Here is an 18,714-nt window from a genome sequence, read left to right on the forward strand (position 1 = left end):
AAGTAAAAGAATAGACATTCTTCCAAGACAATATACAAGTGGCCAATAAGCACATGAAAAGATACTCAATATCATTAGCCATTAGGGAAATGTAAATCAAACCACAATAAGATAACACTAGAGATGCACTAGGATGGCAATAATTAAAAAGATAATAACAAGTGCTGCTAAAGATGTGGAGAAGGAGCGCCTGAGTGGTTCAGTCTGTTAAGCATCTGCCTTCGGCTTAGGTTGATTCTTTCTCTGCCCCTCCCCCTGCTTGTTCTCTCTCTCTCTCTCTCTCTCTCAAATATATACATAAAATCTTTAAAAAAAAGATGTGGAGAAATTGCTAGCATATGCTGCTGGTAGGCTTGTAAAATGGTTTAGCCACATCAAAAACAGTTTACTGGTTCCTCAAAAAGTTAAACATAGAATTGATATATGAGTAATTCCATTCCTAGGCATATACCCCAAAGAAGTGAAAACAGGGACTCCAGCAGATACCTGTGTGCCAATGTTCACTGTAGATTTATTCACAACAACCAGAAAGTGGAAACAACCCAAGTCCCTCAACAGATGACAGGAAAAACAAAATGTGGCATGGAATATTATTCAGTCATAAAAAGGGATGAAGTTCTGATACAAGCTATTATATGGATAAAATTTGAAAACTTTACACAGAGTGAAATAAGCCAGAAACAAAAGGACAAATATCGTATGAATTCACTTATGTGAAATATCTAAACAGGCAAATTCACAGAGATAGGAAATAGATTAGAACTCACCATGGGCTGGAGGGATGGGGAATTGGGAGTTACTGCTTAATAGTTACAGAGTTTCTGTCTGGTATGATGATAAGTTTTGGAAATAGAGGGGATGGTTGAACAACATTGTGAATGTAATTAATACCACTAAATCATACACTTAAAAATGGTTAAAATGGCATATTTTATTTTAAATATATGTTACTGCAGTAGAATATGTTAAAAAAGAACTAATTGTCAAAGATTTTAATTCAAAACTTAGTAATACTCAGTGTTCTATTGAATACTTGCTACATTTTTTATATTGAAATGTATAACTGGTAGGTTTTATAGTTTGGGAAAATAGGAATCAGACAGAAAATATTAACTATTGAAATGTATCTCAATACTATAAAGTTTTAGGAAACAACTATATTTTAGAAGATCTCTCATAGTGCCACCAGACTGACTGTGTCATGCAGTTACACTGGTCTGGTAATTCTTAAATTCCTATATGAAGTGGCAACTGTCGGGAAGAGACAAGACTACCAGACTGAAAGTCAGGAAACTTGAGGTTTATTCTTAACCTGACAACCTGACAAATATGCTGTGAAGTTTCAGAAAAAGCACACAATGTTACTGGTCTTGCTTTTGTTATATATAAGATGGGATAACAATTCTGTATATTTAAAAAATTCAATAAAATCATATATATATATATATAAAATCACCCAGCAAAAACTCTTAGCCACAAGGTGGAAGAAACCCAAATGTTCATCAGTGGGTGAGTGGAAAAACAAAATATGATATATACATATAATGGAATATTATTCAGTCTCAAAAAGGAAGGAAATTCTGACATATGCTCTAACATGGATGAACCTGGGGGACAATATGCTTAGTGAAATATACCAGTCACAAAAGGACAAATAATGTATGATTCTACTTATCTGTAGTATCTGAAGTAGTCACATTAATAGGAACAGAAAGTAGAATGGGGTTGCCAGGGGCTGGGGGAGGGGAAGTGAAGGGTTATTGTTTATTGGATTTAGGATTTCAGTTTTACAAGATGAAAAAGGTCTGCAGATTCAATGTATAACTATGTGAATATACTTAATGCTATTGCTCTATACACTTAAAAATGTTTAAGATGGTAAACTCTATATTATATGAATTTTACCACAATTAAAAAAAATCAATGCCAAATATATATTAGGTGCTCAACAAATACCTGTAAAATCCAAATGGCCCCACAACACAAATTAACAATGAGAAGAAGATCACAAAGAAGAGAAGGCTCTGCCAAATGTAACTGAACATACAGATTGAAAACTGGCTGTCCACTATCAAAGAGAAATTTCATATTAACATATTAAATTATGACACAGTGTGGGTTTTTCCATTATCAAAGAATGAAACATTTATAATTTGGAATGCATTTTAATTACTTCCACCTAAGGCCTATAAAGTTATTTTATTATAAAACATAAGGAGTGGAGGGAAAGTCTTGGCCTTAATTGGAGGCAGTATCAGAAATAATAAATCTGGTTTACAATATCCCCACTGGCAATTAAAAAAAATTTTTTTCAATTCTGCATGGAAGCACCAGCTTTATGAGGCTCAAGATGACATTGACTGAGTTATGTTATTAGTGGGTCAATTCACAAGGCGGGCGGAGCTCTGGGCCTGCTCCAGGCAGGGAAGACACAAAAGGAGAAGATGGAGGCTGTGCCCTTTGGAGTTGACAGCTCATTTGGGGGCAGGGTCTAGTTACACAGGCTCGCATGCATCACGCCTAATGAAACAGTCACACAGCACAATGAATGACTGTGTCAATAGCAAAAACTAAGTCTACAAATGAAGGGTGGTGCCAGGCTGTTTCTTTATTCCAAGAGGTTTGCCCCTACCCACACTGAAAACTCAAATCTCTTGAAAGTTGTGACCAAAAAATTCCAGTTCCCAACGGACAACTCCTGGTTTTTCAAAGCCACATCCACTGTTTGATTATGTTCTAAAATAAACATCTACAAAACAGAAACAAAGGCAACTTTTTGAAAATGAGTTTACCTTATAGTTAAAATATAGCCATCCTCTGGGACATGTTCCATGTTGTTTTGGAGTATCTTTCTCTTTCTCTATGACCCAAACCTTCTTTCGTTTACAGATGCTAGGCATAGAAACGGAACACTCTTCACTAGCCCAGAGTCCTGGAGGAGTAAATGGGTTAGAAATGACCTGAAACAATGCTGACTCTCTGTAGGCATTCTCTATCACATTTTTATGACTGCTAATGGTTTATCATAATTTTTTTTTAATCTAGAAATTGAACTAAACTGCTAATGGTAGAGTTCTCTAGTAATAAGAGCAAACTGGGCAGGGTGCTAAATCAGTAAATCTAATCCAAGAATGTAGAAATTTTGCAAATGCAAAACAAACAAACAAACAAACCCCAACTAACTAAAATACTACAACTGCAATCACAGAACTGATTAAAGTTCTGGGAATATTTGGTTTGGTTAACAAAAGAATGTAGAGTAATGTTTTTGTTTTAAAATATTCAACTTCAGTATAAGGAGAAAACAGATTCTAAAACAATAGATGATCATTTCTAATTTGTAATTCTTTAGAAAATATATAATTTTGAAAAATTAACTCAGTAACTTCTAAAGAAGAAGCACTCTTCAACACTGACCCTTAAAAAAAACAGGCACACATGGACATACCCTCAGGAAGATATATCCCAAAGTCCTTAGCCTCCTGGAAAATGTATTTTAATGTAGAAGAGCTATATTTTGCAAAGTAAAGGTTATAGAATGCATTTCATTAGCATTCAAGTTATAAATCCCAGAATAGGGCAAGGATGCATGTAAATTGCAAAGGCAGTTTCAGTTTTCTTGTGCGAGGGATATAAGCCAAAAAATGTTGGCATTTTGAAGGAGGGGCTGGAATGCTATTTTCAATGCAGAGTGGCCGCTAGTCTTCCAGAATCACAAAACAGCCTTTCTGTAGGCTGTTGTGACACCTGCTGGCAAAAGAGAGCTGATTAACAACGTGGTTTTCCCTTTCCGTTCTCTGCAGATGCCCTTACACCAAGGATTGCCTTCCATGTTTATCCCTCTCCTGATTTGGGGTACAGGTTCCTTATGAATCTGTTAAGGGTCAGGAACATAATTACCTTTTATCGGATAGAAGGAGTGGGATGGATATGAGTGGACAATCAACCCAAATAACATTGTACTGATGAATTGAATTAAATTAAAAAACCCATCTTAAAGGTACATGTATTTCTAAATATAGCCTGGAGATAGTTGTTCTATGGCAAGAAGCAGTTAATGCCAAGTATTAAAAAAATACTGAACTCAGTGAAAATTTTTCTTAAATGGGAAAGTGGAAGTAAATTCCACGGGGGTTAAAGTTCTGGCCAATTATAACTGAATTATTAAGAAAAGATTTAAAAAATGGGCCCACATTGAAATTTTTTAGAGACTAGTATTTGTCGGGTATATTTTTTTCTTTTTTTTCTTTTAATTTTTTTTATTATATTATGTTAGTCACCATACAGTACATCCCTGGTTTCTGATGTAAAGTTCGATGATTCATTAGTTGCGTATAACACCCAGTGCACCATGGAATACGTGCCCTCCTTACTACCTATCACCAGTCTATCCCATTCCCCCACCCTCCTCCCCTCTGAAGCCCTCAGTTTCTTTCTCAGAGTCCATAGTCTCTCATGCTTCATTCCCCCTTCTGATTACCCCCCCTTTCTTTATCCCTTTCTTCCCCTACCGATCTTCCTAGTTCTTATGTTCCATAGATGAGAGAAATCATATGATAATTGTCTTTCTCTGCTTGACTTATTTCACTTAGCATTATCTCCTCCAGTGCCGTCCATGTTGCAGCAAATGCTGAGAACTCGTTCTTTCTGGTAGCTGAGTAATATTCCATTGTATATATGGACCACAACTTCTTAATCCAGTCATCTGTTGAAGGGCATCTCGGTTCCTTCCTTGATTTAGCTGTTGTGGACAATGCTGCTATGAACATTGGGGTGCGTATGGCCCTTCTCTTCACTACATCTGTATCTTTGGGGTAAATACCCAGTAGTGCAATGGCTGGGTCATAGGCTAGCTCAATTTTTAACCTTTTAAGGGACCTCCACACTGTTTTCCAGAGTGGCTGTACCAACTTGCATTCCCACCAACAGTGTAAGAGGGATCCCCTTTCTCCACATCCTCTCCAACAATTGTTGTTTCTTGCCTTGTCACTTTTTGCCATTCTAACTGGCGTAAGGTGGTATCTTAGTGTGGTTTTGATTTGAATTTCCCTGATGGCTAATGATTTTGAACATTTTTTCATGTGTCTGTTAGCCATTTGTATGTCATCATTGGAAAAGTATCTGTTCATATCTTCTGCCCATTTTATGATTTATTTGTTTCTCACGTATTGAGTTTGAGAAGTTCTTTGTAGATCTTGGATACCAGTCTTTTATCTGTAGCATCATTTGCACATATCTTCTCCCATTCTGTGGTCTGCCTCTTAGTTTTTTTGACTGTTTCTTGACCAGCTTCATCTGGTCTATTTGTGGTGCTGTTTTGGCTCTTGAGGAATGACTTATTTGGTTGTAATTCATTTTCAAGAACATGAATGCATGGAATTAACTGTAGGAATGGCCATCCTTAACACTTAAGACTAATGAAACTCATCACATTCAATTAAAATGCAAGCTAGCCAAACGAAACCTTCTCATTGAACTAATGCAATGAAAAGGAGACTTTAAGCCTTCTGAAAATTGTCAGTTTTTATTATAAACCCCAAAATGGATAAATAAAATAACCTGTTATGGATGAAATGAAGCCACATCTCTGGCTCTGATTATTCATAGATCCTTCTCTTTCTTTGTCCCAGTTCTGGTATATTACTGGCGCTCCATCTCTCCAGCTGTAGGTAAATTAAGAATTTTAGGGTCTTCTTTTATTCTGTATATTCAATCTCCTACACCATTCTTGGAGTTCTGGGTAATTTTTATTAAATTAAAAAGATACTCATTTTTTTGGTTAAAGAAATGAAAATTTATAAGTTAAAGATAATGTTTGAAGGCTATTCAACAATTGGTCACTAAGATCTAGTCCAATCATTCTGCAATAAAAACTGTCAAACAAAATAAAATGCAAATTGATCTAGGTCCATACCGAAATTCATCATTGGCTCTTTCTTCTCGAAGTCCAATCCACCAATTTACACCATACTTTGATAGCTATTAAAAAGAAAAAAAGAAAATGTCAGCATTTATTCTACTTGTTTTCCCTTTTCACGATTACGATTAATGGGGTTGCTGTTAATAGCTTTCTATTCTTCAGTATTTTACCCAATTATCTAAAGAAGAGTACACTAAGGCCTAGCATCTTCAGAGAACCTGAAACTTCATTATTTTAAAGTACTCCCTCCTCATTATGAGGGGAAATTGGAATCAAATATTGAAAATCTTTCTTACAATTTTCCCTATGTATTTAAAAGTAAATTTTCTAACTCTCATAATAGGGCTTTAAAAAGTAGTATTGTGAAGTAAAATAGGAATGTGGACTCCTACTTTTTTGACTAAAAATTTAATGGTTTATCATCTCAGTGATTTATAGTTCATTGCATATGTCACACTGTTTGAAAAACAACTCAAGGCACAAAGACATCAATAGTAAAAAGGGTTTTGAATTTTTGGCATATAAGCACCCTTCCCATTTTAATAGAGAGACACAAATGGGACAAAGGAACACTACAGAACTTCCAGTGTTTAACAACCAGAAAATTATTTCTATATTTTACTAATTTTGTACCATTATTTATCACATAGGTCTCAGTACAATAAAGTATAAAATGAAACAGCATGTTCACGCATGTGTGCATACACACACACATACATTACAGCAGATGTAATCCTGGACTTATGACCCAGGAAATTGAAATTCCCTCTTTACCTATAAAAGAGGAAGAAGCAGTAAGGGTTTCTCTAAGACCTCTAAATCAATATACTTTATTGTGTGTGTGCTATGTGTATGTATGAAATGTAACTTAACTTTAAAGCTAAAAACCTGTTAATTTGAAGGCATTGTATATTTAAATTTGTACTTCATTTATTCTGTGAAAATTGGAGGATACCCTTTAAGATATATGTATTTTTCCCACATGAGTGTTGGGTCATCATATAACAGAACCTAATAGCTCTCTAACATTTTAATTTATAAACCGGTATTTTTATTCCTTGAACAGTGTGGCTGTCTGCCATATCAGCAATTTGAGAATAATGCAAGATGGAACAACTATAATTTGGGATCCCTGAGGTGTTGTTTCATGGACATGTTCTTACATGCTGAATTTAGATTCCCATTGTCAGGCTTTGGAATGGGTCCATTGAGACTGGCTGTGAACTCAGTGGGAGAACCACAACAATTTCATTCAATCTAAAGAGGTCTCATGTGCAACAATAGTGGAAATCATGGCCTGATTGTTCACTGCCCCAATTAAGGACCTCTAAAGAGAAATTATAACTATTACATTTTAAGTGACATATTTATTACCACCTCAATTATAGCAGGCTGATCCTCCACATGGCACATCACAACCTGTTGTGATACGGAATAGAACCTCAAGCTAGAAGGACAAGCTAGAAGATATCCAGGGTGAAAAATCCATGGTGAAAAAATGAATGTTGTAGATTTTAGCGTAGGCATCAAATCACAAAAATAGAAGACTTATTCATATTCTTTCATACAAAGAAATGTAATATGACCACAGATTTCATAACATCAACTGTTTTGGTACAGCCATTATAGATAGCATCATATGGGAAGAATACTTTTTAAAAAATAAAATACAGCAACAGCCAACATAATCTATGAAGTAATTGATCTATGAAGTAATATAAGGAAGAGTAACCTGTCATGTCTTCAAATGTTTCCATCAAAAATATCAAAACCAAGTTATTTTAAGGTTTTAAAACACCATATTTTGGAGGATGACTAATAGATTTGATATATTTTGTTAGAAGTATTTAGACATGAAATTATTTTTTTTAAGATTTTATTTATTTGAGAGAGAGAGAGAGTATGAGAGAGAGAGCACAAGCAGGGGGAGCTGCAGAGGGAGAGGGAGAAATATGCTTCCCACTGAGTAGGGAACCCTGATGCAGGGCTCAATTCCCAGGACCCTTGGATCATGACCTGAGCTGACTGCAGACGCTTAAGTGACAGCCACCCAGGCGCCCCTAGACATGAAATTAAAAATAAGAGTAAATCGCAATTTTGAAATGCAAATATTGCACAACACAGCATAAAAATGTTAGCGGATTAATTGGCTAGTAGTTCATGTTAAACAACTCCTAAAGTGCTTATGGCTTTTTACTTTTTTGGCATTAATCCAAACTACAAGATGGCTCAAAAAAGAAGTACTCAAAAATTCACCCTCATCATGCCTGTGGTATTCTGTTATTCAAAGAGAAAACACTGACTAACCACTTTTCTAAGATAGAAACACTTTGTTAAAAAAAATCTGCTTCAGATTTAAAAAATTGCATCCAGCTTTCTTTTTCAATAGTTATTCTTTCACTTTCCAACTAAATGTTATTTTTGTTTTTCACATTTCTAAGTTACTACTCTTTATAGGGAAACTATACAACACATATATAATATTAAAAATATTTAATTAGGGGCATCTGGGTAGCTCTGTTAAGGTTAAGTATTTGCCTTTGGCTCAGGTCATGATCCCAGGATCCTGGGATCAAACCCCGAGTTGGGCTCCCTACTCAAAGGAGTCTGCTTCTCCCTCTCCTCCCTGCTCATGCTCTCTCTCTCTCTCTCTCTCTATATATATATATATCTATATATCTATATATATATCTATATCTATCTATATATATATATATCTTTCTCAAATAAATAAATAAAATCTTTAAAAAGGTATTTAATTACTATTTTGATTCTTCCTGCACTTATAGGATGAGTACGCCACAAAAGTGAGTGGTATGACCTCTACATGTTTAGTTCCTCATCCTGGAATAAAATAACTTCTGGACTGACTCAGTCTAGTGGTACATTCATAGATATGGATTTTCTACTCGTGAAATGTAAATGGTCACCATAAATATCACTACTACCATCACCAAAAAGTGCCTAATACAGCCATAGGTTATGCGATAAGAACTCCTTCGGGAACTTACAGCTTTCTTCTTTCTAAATTGATACCCTTTTCCCTTAGCTCCCTTGCCCCTTTTCTGTCTACACATTTTAAACCATCCAGTAAATTGGGGGGGGGGTTACACAGTGTGGTGTCAGATCAGTTAGCTGCTCACCTATCATACCGACAGGGCATTCTGTATCAACATGGTCTTAGGCTGGATAGCAATTTTGCCATGTAAGACACCACAAGGTTTGTCTGGTTTGATACCACAACTAGATCTAGTCCTCAACTAGTATCATGGCACTAGGTATGACTTCTCAGACAGCTAAACCCATGGGTTTTACTATTTCCTTCTATGGGAGGTTTTAACTCCTAACTGCTAATAATTGGGAGAGTGAATTCAGGGAAAGGTGAAGAGAGGAGACCTGCATATATTCCTAGGGGAGCTAAGCTCTGTTGGAAAGATCAAAGAAGACTTCCATTGCTCATGTCTGAGACATAGCTGGCACCATCTTTTGGAGAGGGATTTTAGAACTTTTTTTGATTTTGATGTAACGAAGACATTGTGCTCTTGTATCCCGCCTGCACTCCTATTCTGCTGCCAGCAGAAGGTTTTTAAATGACCCTGTAAGTCAGATGATGACCTGGGTTCACTTCCAGGTTCCACTGCTGTGGAAGTTGCTTCACCTCTTTGGAGTTTTAGCTTCCTCAACTGTAAAATGTACTATTAATAGACTTCCCACAGAGAATCTTTGGAAAGATTAAGTGCCATTAAATATTAGTACTTAACACAGTGCCTGACACAGTTATAATAAGTATTGGCCAAATATCAGTTCCATTTGAGACATGCACTTTGTCATGTCGATGGATGGATTGGTTTTCAGACATTGACCTGATGTCTTGTTATTGCCACCAGGTGTCTGCTGTCTTGTTAAAGAAATAAATGTATTTTCTGACATCATGTTGATGCTTAACATGGATTTGGCTTGAGTGTTCCATTTGTAGGAGAGGAAGGGTGGTAAAAAATAGCACACAAATCAATAGTGGAGAATATCTCATTCTTGTTGTTGGTCTATCACTGAGACTCTATGAAACTGTGGGTTGTCACCTAACCCCTCTGTTTTTTAGCTTTTTCTGTCACAACTCAGTAGTAGTCCTGACCTACCTGCACCTTGCAGACTGTCTATGCATCAAACAGGATTATAGAAATGGAAAAGGTCCATGAGCTGTAAGGTAGGACATTTCTATTACACGCCAAGGATGCTTTAAATACAGAGCTTCGTTTTAACATCAACTTACAAACATGTGAAAAGATGATAGCTCAAGAAAGGAGTCCTGGTGATCATGAAATAATGTTAAATTATGGAAAAGAAAAAAGCTTTTTTCTTACTTTCAAAGATTTCCTAGGGAAAATTGGGAGTAAGTTTCTCCCCTTAGTGTCCCCTTGATAATTTGTACATATTGCTCCCTTTTCTATTATTTCTTACTATTATTTCCAGCTTTTTAAAAACAGACTGTATCTCATTTTTGTGTTCTAGACATTTTTATGTCTTTGACAAATATCACAATGACTGACACATACCTAATGCCCAATCAATGCTTGTTGAAGAAATAACACTGAATACATACACTATTCCTTGGCAATCTGCTTCATTATTTAACAGGTTTTGCATGCTCCTTTCCAATTAGCCTAGATCATCAGAGATTGTCCAAGTCTTTATCTTAAATTGAAATGGAAAACCACTCCTTATCATTTTCTGAATATTGAGTGTAAGTAAAATTCATAACTTTGAAACAGCCATGAGCACCACCCCCCACACCTTGTCCCTCACGTGTGCTTTATTTTCCTCTGTGGCATTTATCTATTTATCTTTTAATAAAATATTATGTAATGCTATGTACTTATATTGATTACAGTCTTTCTTCTCAAACTAGACTATAAGCTCCCCGAGGGCAGGAATTTTGGTCTATTTTAATCACTGATAGAGCCCCAGGCCTTAGAAGAGTAGACTCTGAATAAATATATGTTGAATGATTGGATGAACCTCATTAAAGCAATAAAACTCTACTTACTCATAACTGTTGCTAATAAAGAATGAAGATAAGTGAAATGATTGAGCAACATAGTAAACTTGTGTTTCCATTATTTTCTTTTAATCCTTATAACAAGAAAATCAATTCTCAAAAATCTGTGGCTTTAAATGAAACTTAAATAAATGTCTGAAGTTAAATAAATAAATTTAAAAATCCCCCTAAAGACAGAAGAAGGGGCTAAGCTCTGAATTTCTCATGGTTAATTGTATTCAAATACCGCTCTTATTTTGCTGTGGATAAATTCTTGCTCATGTGCAGAACGAATTGTGAGAGGATCACCACGCAGCCAGGCACAGACAAACTCAAAGGAGGGCCATTCTGCAGCATAGGTATGAAAAAGATACTCTGCATCCTGATAAAAGAGCCAGGGTGCATCTGAAAAACAACAAAACCAAAAAAACAAAAACCAATGCAAATGATGCAAAAGCCATTGACTGATATAAAGCAGACTTAAATAGAATATGCCATGATTGACTCCAAATTTGCAATTCGGTCACTTAGCATTAAAAAAAAATGTGTGTGTGTGTGTGTGTGTGTGTGTGTGATATACATAAATATATTTACACATACATTACTAAGTATATAATTTGCTTATTTTCCTTGGTTTATCTCATCTAAGAAAACTTCATTTGTATTGCAAGGTCTGGGATAAATGCATATTTTAAAATCATGCGTCATGAAAACAGTGTTAAGCTGTAATATTAATCTTTAATCATTTAATGACTTTTATTAATTTGACCATTAATTAGTTAACTTGAACAAATTAGTTCTAGATTGACATAAGAAAAGAGAGGCTCAATTGGAGGATTGTAATAATATAGTAATGGTATACAATAGCACATAATTAGAAATTCAAGAATTGCCAGGATAGTTCTTACCGTACAGGTACCAGGGTGGAATCTTGGGTCTCACATCTGCAAAGTGAAAGCAAACCACCTTGAGTGACCTTTCTTCACAAGTGCGCCATCTCTGAATTACATCAGCTCTAAACATGATATTTTGTACTTTGCTTTTTAAGAGACCATTTAAAAAACCAGGTACGTTGTGCTGTTTGAAATATGGTTAGTTCTCCTGTTTGAAGAGGAGGCTCAAGAGAGGCCTCTGATTAAAGAAGAAAGGATGTGAACACTTGTCAAGAGCCTATTGTGTGTTAGGAGCTTTCAGTTACTCATTTGACAAGTAATTTTGTTTGCTTGTAATGTCCCAGTGACATTTCTTCCAGATTGTACTCGAAAAATACCATATTCCACAACATAGTTGGTTATCCTCATTGGTTATTAACTAAATTAGCATACTGCCCTGGTGTCACCTTTTCTCATTCCCCTATGAGGCATTCTTTACTAAAATAGTACAGTTTGGTTAGTCATGATGGTTGTTGGTACTGTCGTTTGGGATGTTTAAATTTTAGATTTCTGTGAATCCTCACTTGGAAAAATGCTGTAGATTATTAGAAAGCAAACGTATAGTAAAGATCTTATTAATATTTTTACCTCTTGGAATTTTGCATATCCATTCACGTTTGGAACCGCAGTGCAAGGGCAGCAATGTTTTATTTGCCTTATAAACAGCACAATTTCTTGCATCTTCTCCAAAATAAGTATTGTCTAAAAATGAAGCGACAACCTGCAGCAGATGAAGTTCGTTATTTCTTAGCGATGATCACCCACAAAAAGTTTCAAAAGATCAAAAGAGGCATCTCTGTAAATAAATCACAATAGACTTCTGGAGGAAACTTAAGAAATGTCTGGATAAGATTGCAGTTAAAGGTTGTTCCACATCTGTGAAGAACAAGCTAACCAAACTAGCATTTTTACTTAAAGATGCTTTTTTTTCCCCTAAAAAGAGGCAAGCTACTCCTTTCTCCAGAAGGAACAAATCAGACACAAGCTTCCTTCTGAATTTGCACTGTTGTCTCACTGGCCACAGCAGCCTGGGCTTGGGGCCCTGGGGCCCTGGGGCCCTGGGTAAACTTCTGAAAGGCTCTGATCTGTCAGATTTGGGTCTCATCTATGATGTAGATTCTTTTGCATATACACTAAGCTTTTAGTCTTTAATCACTAAATTCTAAGTTATCACTAGCTTTGACTGGGAAACTATCCAATGCTTTCCGTGAATGGTCATGTAAGAGGGGTATTAAATAAAAATTCGATCTTCTCAATGATTTAATGGCTACCTAACCGAAGAGTGGATGGACCACGGGTAAAACTGGAGTAAAACTTTAGAAAAAAGAGTACGTTTGAAACATTTATACTCTTCAAACACGTACACAATCATACAACAACTCATCTTACTTAAAAATATGTAAGCTCAGATTCAGACAATAGTATGAGTTTGAATATTTGTTTTGTCCACTAGGCAGTGGTAGTGAGGAACTCCAAGTACTGCTTCATGGCTTTATCTCATTTATTCTGAACCAAATTTTCTATTCCTATCACTATTAAGATTGTTTTACTAAAACAAAAGGAAGCATTCTCAACCTCTACATATCACATTTCGTTTTCCAGGTGCCATACTGACATTAATCACCTAACTGTGCCATGTGGTGACTGCCATTTATGCAGCAGGTGGACCCTGCTAAGTTCCTTCCACTCTCTGGGCCTCAGTTTCTTTGAAAGCAAAATAGATGGATGGGGCGGGTGATCTCTAAGGTCTCTTCTCACTCTCTGGTCCTGATACCCTTCTCAGAGAGTCACTACGGAGGTGACTGAGGTGGAAATGTTTCATGTGTGTGTGTGTGTGTGTGTGTGTTATATGTTTAACTAGCGTGTCTTTATTATTTTTGTTTTCCACAAATACTTTTCCACAGATCTTTTCCTTGCCACAAATTTTCTCTAGTGGGGCCAGAGATCATTTTTCTCTGTTGATCTTTACTATTTCAAAGTTTGGTTGCTGATCTTTTGCCAACTAGGAGACATTATAACATCATGGCTTTGGAGGCAGACAACCTGTGCACAAACCCTGGCTCTCTTATGCATTATTTTAGGCAAACTATTTAAGCATTCTAATAACCACTGCACTGAATCATTATAAGGGTGAAATGAGATCATGCATCAGTGCATTCAACCCATGTTTGCAATATAATTCGAGCTCAATAAATAGGAGCTGCATTAAGTGCTCACTGCAGGCTCTTGCTAGCCTATTTCACAGGTGTAACTGAATAAGTTGATTTTGCATGTGCCCTCAGATGGATCTCACTTCAGTCTGGGATACTGCTTCCATTTCCCCCCTATCATCTGGAGGAAAATATGAGAATCTTCATTGCACCTGAAAAAAAATGTAATAGTGAGTTCCTTCTTTCCTTCACAGAGGTTTTTACAAGTATGAGGCTGAAAGAAAAGCAAGTTTTTTTCCAACCGAATAACTTGCTCTGGTTGAGAAGGAGATGGTATTTCTAAGGCTAGTGTTTCTGTCCTTTTAGAGATAAACCAAAATGGTTCTTTTCATCGTGATCAGGACAAGGTCCCCCATTCCTATAATTAGGTGCTAAGCTAGAGAGGGAAGGAGGAGTAAAGAAAGCCTAATATTATTTTAAATAATAGCTGCTTCTTTCTCAAATGGGAGATCGTTTGGGGGAGGTTTTTGGAGATTTTGATTCCTTTCCAGGATGAGATCCTACAGCTGGCTTCAGAACTATGTGGCTAGCGAAGGTTTCCCTGGACTTTGCAGAAATAACTCTTACGGCACCAAGATCTGGTGCAGTTTTTGACCTGGGTCTGAGTCACAGGAAATATGGTCATTATTTCCAGGTTCTCTTGGATGGTTGACCAAGGTGGTTCAGGGCCACCTGTTTTGAATTCATTTCCTTTTCTTCAGTTTGGAAAAACTTACAGGAGTCCCATCAGACCACTCCCAAGAGCCAGCATTCAGTGGGTTTCTTTTATTAAATCCAATCCAGAACTGCCTTTCTTCTGTCCTGTGATGAGAAGAAACAAAAACTTGGCTCTTCCTGTTGAATTCACAACATAATGTAAAAGGTTCAAGAAATATTTTAAAATATTTATGTACACAGGAAACAGCTGATTCTTCTGGCAGGACTGATGAAGTCAACAAACATTTATTGAACATTTCCTATATGTAAAACCTGAGCTATGAGATGAATGTAGAGAAGATTAGCCAGGCTTCCTATTTCTCTTGGCTTGTATGGTATGCTCACTGGTGACATACAGTTGGGGAAAAGTTAACCCATATTGAGAACATTGCTTTCTCATGTTCATTAGGAATGGCAACACCTTTCAAGCAGGATAAGAACATAGGAAAGCAAGCTGGTAAGAAATTTTGGGATGTCTTTTCCGTAGAGGAATTTTTACTACTTTACTATGTATTTACCACTTTCCTATGCTTTGATTCGTTGCTTTTTTGTCAAATGTTCATGTGTTCTTTGGAGGTTAATTACCACCCCCCCCTTTAATAAAAGGTACATGGCAGATTTTGTTTTTTGTTTTTTTCAGATCCCAACATAGATAATTTTGTAGCAAATCAGTCTGAGGCACAGTGAATTAACTTCACCAGTCACGACTGGGTTAGACTTGGCAAGAATCCCCACAGAGAACCATCTTTCGTCCAATTAGGCAGAGGACAAATACATCAAACCACAGAGTACTCAATAAATCAACCAATAAAGTCTAATTGTACAACGAACCATCTCACTAAGATAATTTTCTGAGAATAATTTGGGGAATTAAAGATTTAAAAGATTCAGAAGTCATGACATATGCTTTATTTTCGTTAGAGCAGTGAAGCAAGCCTATTCTGCAGCATCTCCTTCTCAGATATGTGAGCTATTGTGCCAGAACAATACAAATGAAAGTAAAGTGTGACTTAGAAATCCGTGAGATCATTGGGGCCCGGTTGATGACTGCCATGATTACCATTTACAAGGTCGTGAAGGAGGAGGATGCTGCCTTAAGATTAAGCCAGGCACCTTAACATCAATGACCTAGGCTGGGAATTCATATCACTCTCCAGCCTTGAGGACTTTTTATTCCTTTACTTACTGAATTCAGAGTTCTTTATTTTTCCTGAAGTATACTGCCTCTTAGATGGTATTAATTTTCTCTTCATCAATTTCCTATAATTGTATAATTTTTAATAATATAATAAATAATAAAATAGAAATTAAAAAGCAGTGCCATAAGAAGTAGGAGCATGTATGCTACTATGAGAACTGATTTATTTGCTATAATCAAGCATGAGATTTTGTTAAACTCCCTGGCAGTCCGGATACAAAGTAATAATATATAGCTTTTCTGATTAAGTGCTAAAGATTAATAATTTGATAGATACTTGGCATTAAATTCCACAAGAAATTTCAAGTGTGAGAACTTACATAAAGAGAAATGACATAATGATAGTTGATCTTACAGCAAATTTGGAAGCAGTTTGCATGTGGTTATTTCATATAGCAAACCTCACTATACCCAAGTATGAAAGGCTGTTTTGCAAGGGGCTAAAGTCATGAAGCAAAGTTACAACTTAGAACGATGGACATTATCCCATATTCCTTGTATCTGTGGCCCCACACCAAACTTACAGTCCAATTAATCAGGAAGCTTCTTGAACTTTTCTTCAGTTTCAGAGAATCTGACCCAGCAGCTCTGGTGTGAGACCAGAGGGCTCTGTGTCAAAAGGTGTCCCAAGTGAGTGTGAGAATCAGCCAGATTTGGGGAACACCGTTTAGGTCAGCATTTCCCACAGGGACTAGCAGTTCCATAGGATGTTGGTACGTGTCCTCAAAAAAAGAGGTTTGTTGTGGAAGAAAATGCTTCCTTCTAGAAGCCTTTATAATGCTAATGCATATGGCAAATTTCTAAGTTTGTGCCTTGTTTTGCAAACATATTTGACTCTTTTCCCCCAACAGTACTCTATGAGACTCACATTGGAAGATGTTGTCAAAGGCTCCTACCATTAAGGTCATTTCTGTAGATGCTAGAGATGAATACTTTGATAGATATTATATTAATCTTCTTTTGGACTGTCCTAAAGAAAGCTTATGGGAAAGGCCAGGATTTTCCTCAAAAAACAGTTTTGGATTTTCTCTGTAATTCAGGCAAGTGTTTCATTGAGACTCCAGATTTCCAGAGCTTGGAGCATAGTACCTGGTGTTATATTTGTTTTTATTAAATAAATGTATGGAGCCATGGGGCCATACTACCTTCTCAGGGGTGGGATTTTTGTCTGTCTTCTCTACTGCATTTTTCAGCAAGCTATACTTATAAAAGTACCCCTTCCATAGAATATATTCCAAAAATGTACACTAACTGACAAGAACATTTTGGAGAAAGAGGCCAATGGATGAGAAGACTCACTAAAAGAGAATGTAATGGCTGTCTTTTTTTTTTTAAAGATTTTATTTATTTATTTGACAAAGAGAGACAGCCAGCGAGAGAGGGAACACAAGCAGGGGGAGTGGGAGAGGAAGAAGCAGGCTCCTAGCAGAGAAGCCTGATGTGGGGCTCGATCCCAGAACGCTGGGATCACGCCCTGAGCTGAGGCAGATGCTTAATGACTGCGCCACCCAGGCGCCCCAATGGCTGTCTTCAAATATTCAAAAATAGAGTCAACTTGATCTGTATTGCTCTGGTTTACTAGAAAGTTTATCTTTTTTTTTTTTTTTTGGCATTTTACTAATATAATTTTATTTAATCCTTGCAACAATCCTGTGAGATAGCCACTGTTGTTATTTCCATTTTACAAATGAAAAAATGGTGGGCTAAAGAATTTGCCCAACACCACAAATCTATCAAATTATAGAGCTGAGACTTGAACACATTCTCTCTGACTTAAGAGCTCATGTTCTTATTAATTATTGAACATTCTTCTTTTCCAAGATTTGTAGAAGAAAGCTTTTCAGGTGTGCCTGATACATGATAGAAAATGTTAACCATTATAAAGAAAAGAGACTTCAAATATGGGTCATTAGGAAGGGTTTCATAGAGGAGGTAGATTTGAGCTGGGGTTAAAGGCCAGGTGGCATTTGCAATGCATGTTAAAGCCCATGCAAATCACTGGGGGAAAGATGACCAGTGTGAATACAAGCATCATACTGGCATTGACATGGAAGGTTGGAGCCAGAATTTCAGTTTGGTTGAAATGAAGAGTGACTGAGGGAAATCATTAGGAGCCAGATTTTGGGTAATAAAGTGGGCCAGTTTGAGGAGAGCTTGGTATATCAGTGTGAGGAGTTTGGACTCCACTGTAGGTTATGGGTAGCCTATGGGGTATTTTTAAGCATAGACACTACACTATCAGAGAATTGTCCTTCAAGAAAAGTGATCTGGCAACATATAAGATGAATTAGAGGAAAAGGAAATTAGAGACAAAGTGGTAGCTTGGCTATTGTCAAATTTGATTTCTGCCAAAACCCAACTGAAAGATGACATTCATATCTGTACAGACCAAGGGTATAATCCTGGGAAATGTACCAGTCTCTATTGCAATAGCTGAAACTCCACCAATTTTAGAAAGTTGATCTTTGAAACTAGCCTACAACAATGGAATGGGCTTTCTCCCAAATAAGGAACACTCTGAAAGGAATTGTACAGATGGTAGATGACCACAGGAATAGTGGAAGGAATTTTTGCATTGGGTAAAAGGTAGCATAAGCCTTTTATATTTCTTCAAATTTAAATTAATTTTCTAACTCCATGTAATTCAACATTCTGAAACTTACAAGATGGATACTGATAAGTGAATGCCTGTTTCCTCAAATGTAAAGTTAGGACATGCATTG

The 18,714-nt window shown here is 36.5% G+C and overlaps 1 protein-coding gene across 1 annotated transcript in view; it reads right to left on the reverse strand.

Moving 5' to 3' along the window:
* PLA2R1 (phospholipase A2 receptor 1) overlaps positions 1-18,714 on the reverse strand; it is a 112,123-nt gene that overhangs the window by 21,412 nt on the left and 71,997 nt on the right. The window contains 7 exon segments of the mRNA XM_045781034.2: positions 2,793-2,932; positions 5,560-5,663; positions 5,915-5,979; positions 11,203-11,360; positions 11,864-11,899; positions 12,476-12,608; positions 14,814-14,898. Of these exon segments, the coding sequence (XP_045636990.2) occupies positions 2,793-2,932; positions 5,560-5,663; positions 5,915-5,979; positions 11,203-11,360; positions 11,864-11,899; positions 12,476-12,608; positions 14,814-14,898 (721 nt within the window).

This window comes from Ursus americanus, chromosome 1, assembly GCF_024610735.1.
Source record: "Ursus americanus isolate L20-20 chromosome 1, mUrsAme1.1.p, whole genome shotgun sequence".
Taxonomy (NCBI): domain Eukaryota; kingdom Metazoa; phylum Chordata; class Mammalia; order Carnivora; family Ursidae; genus Ursus; species Ursus americanus.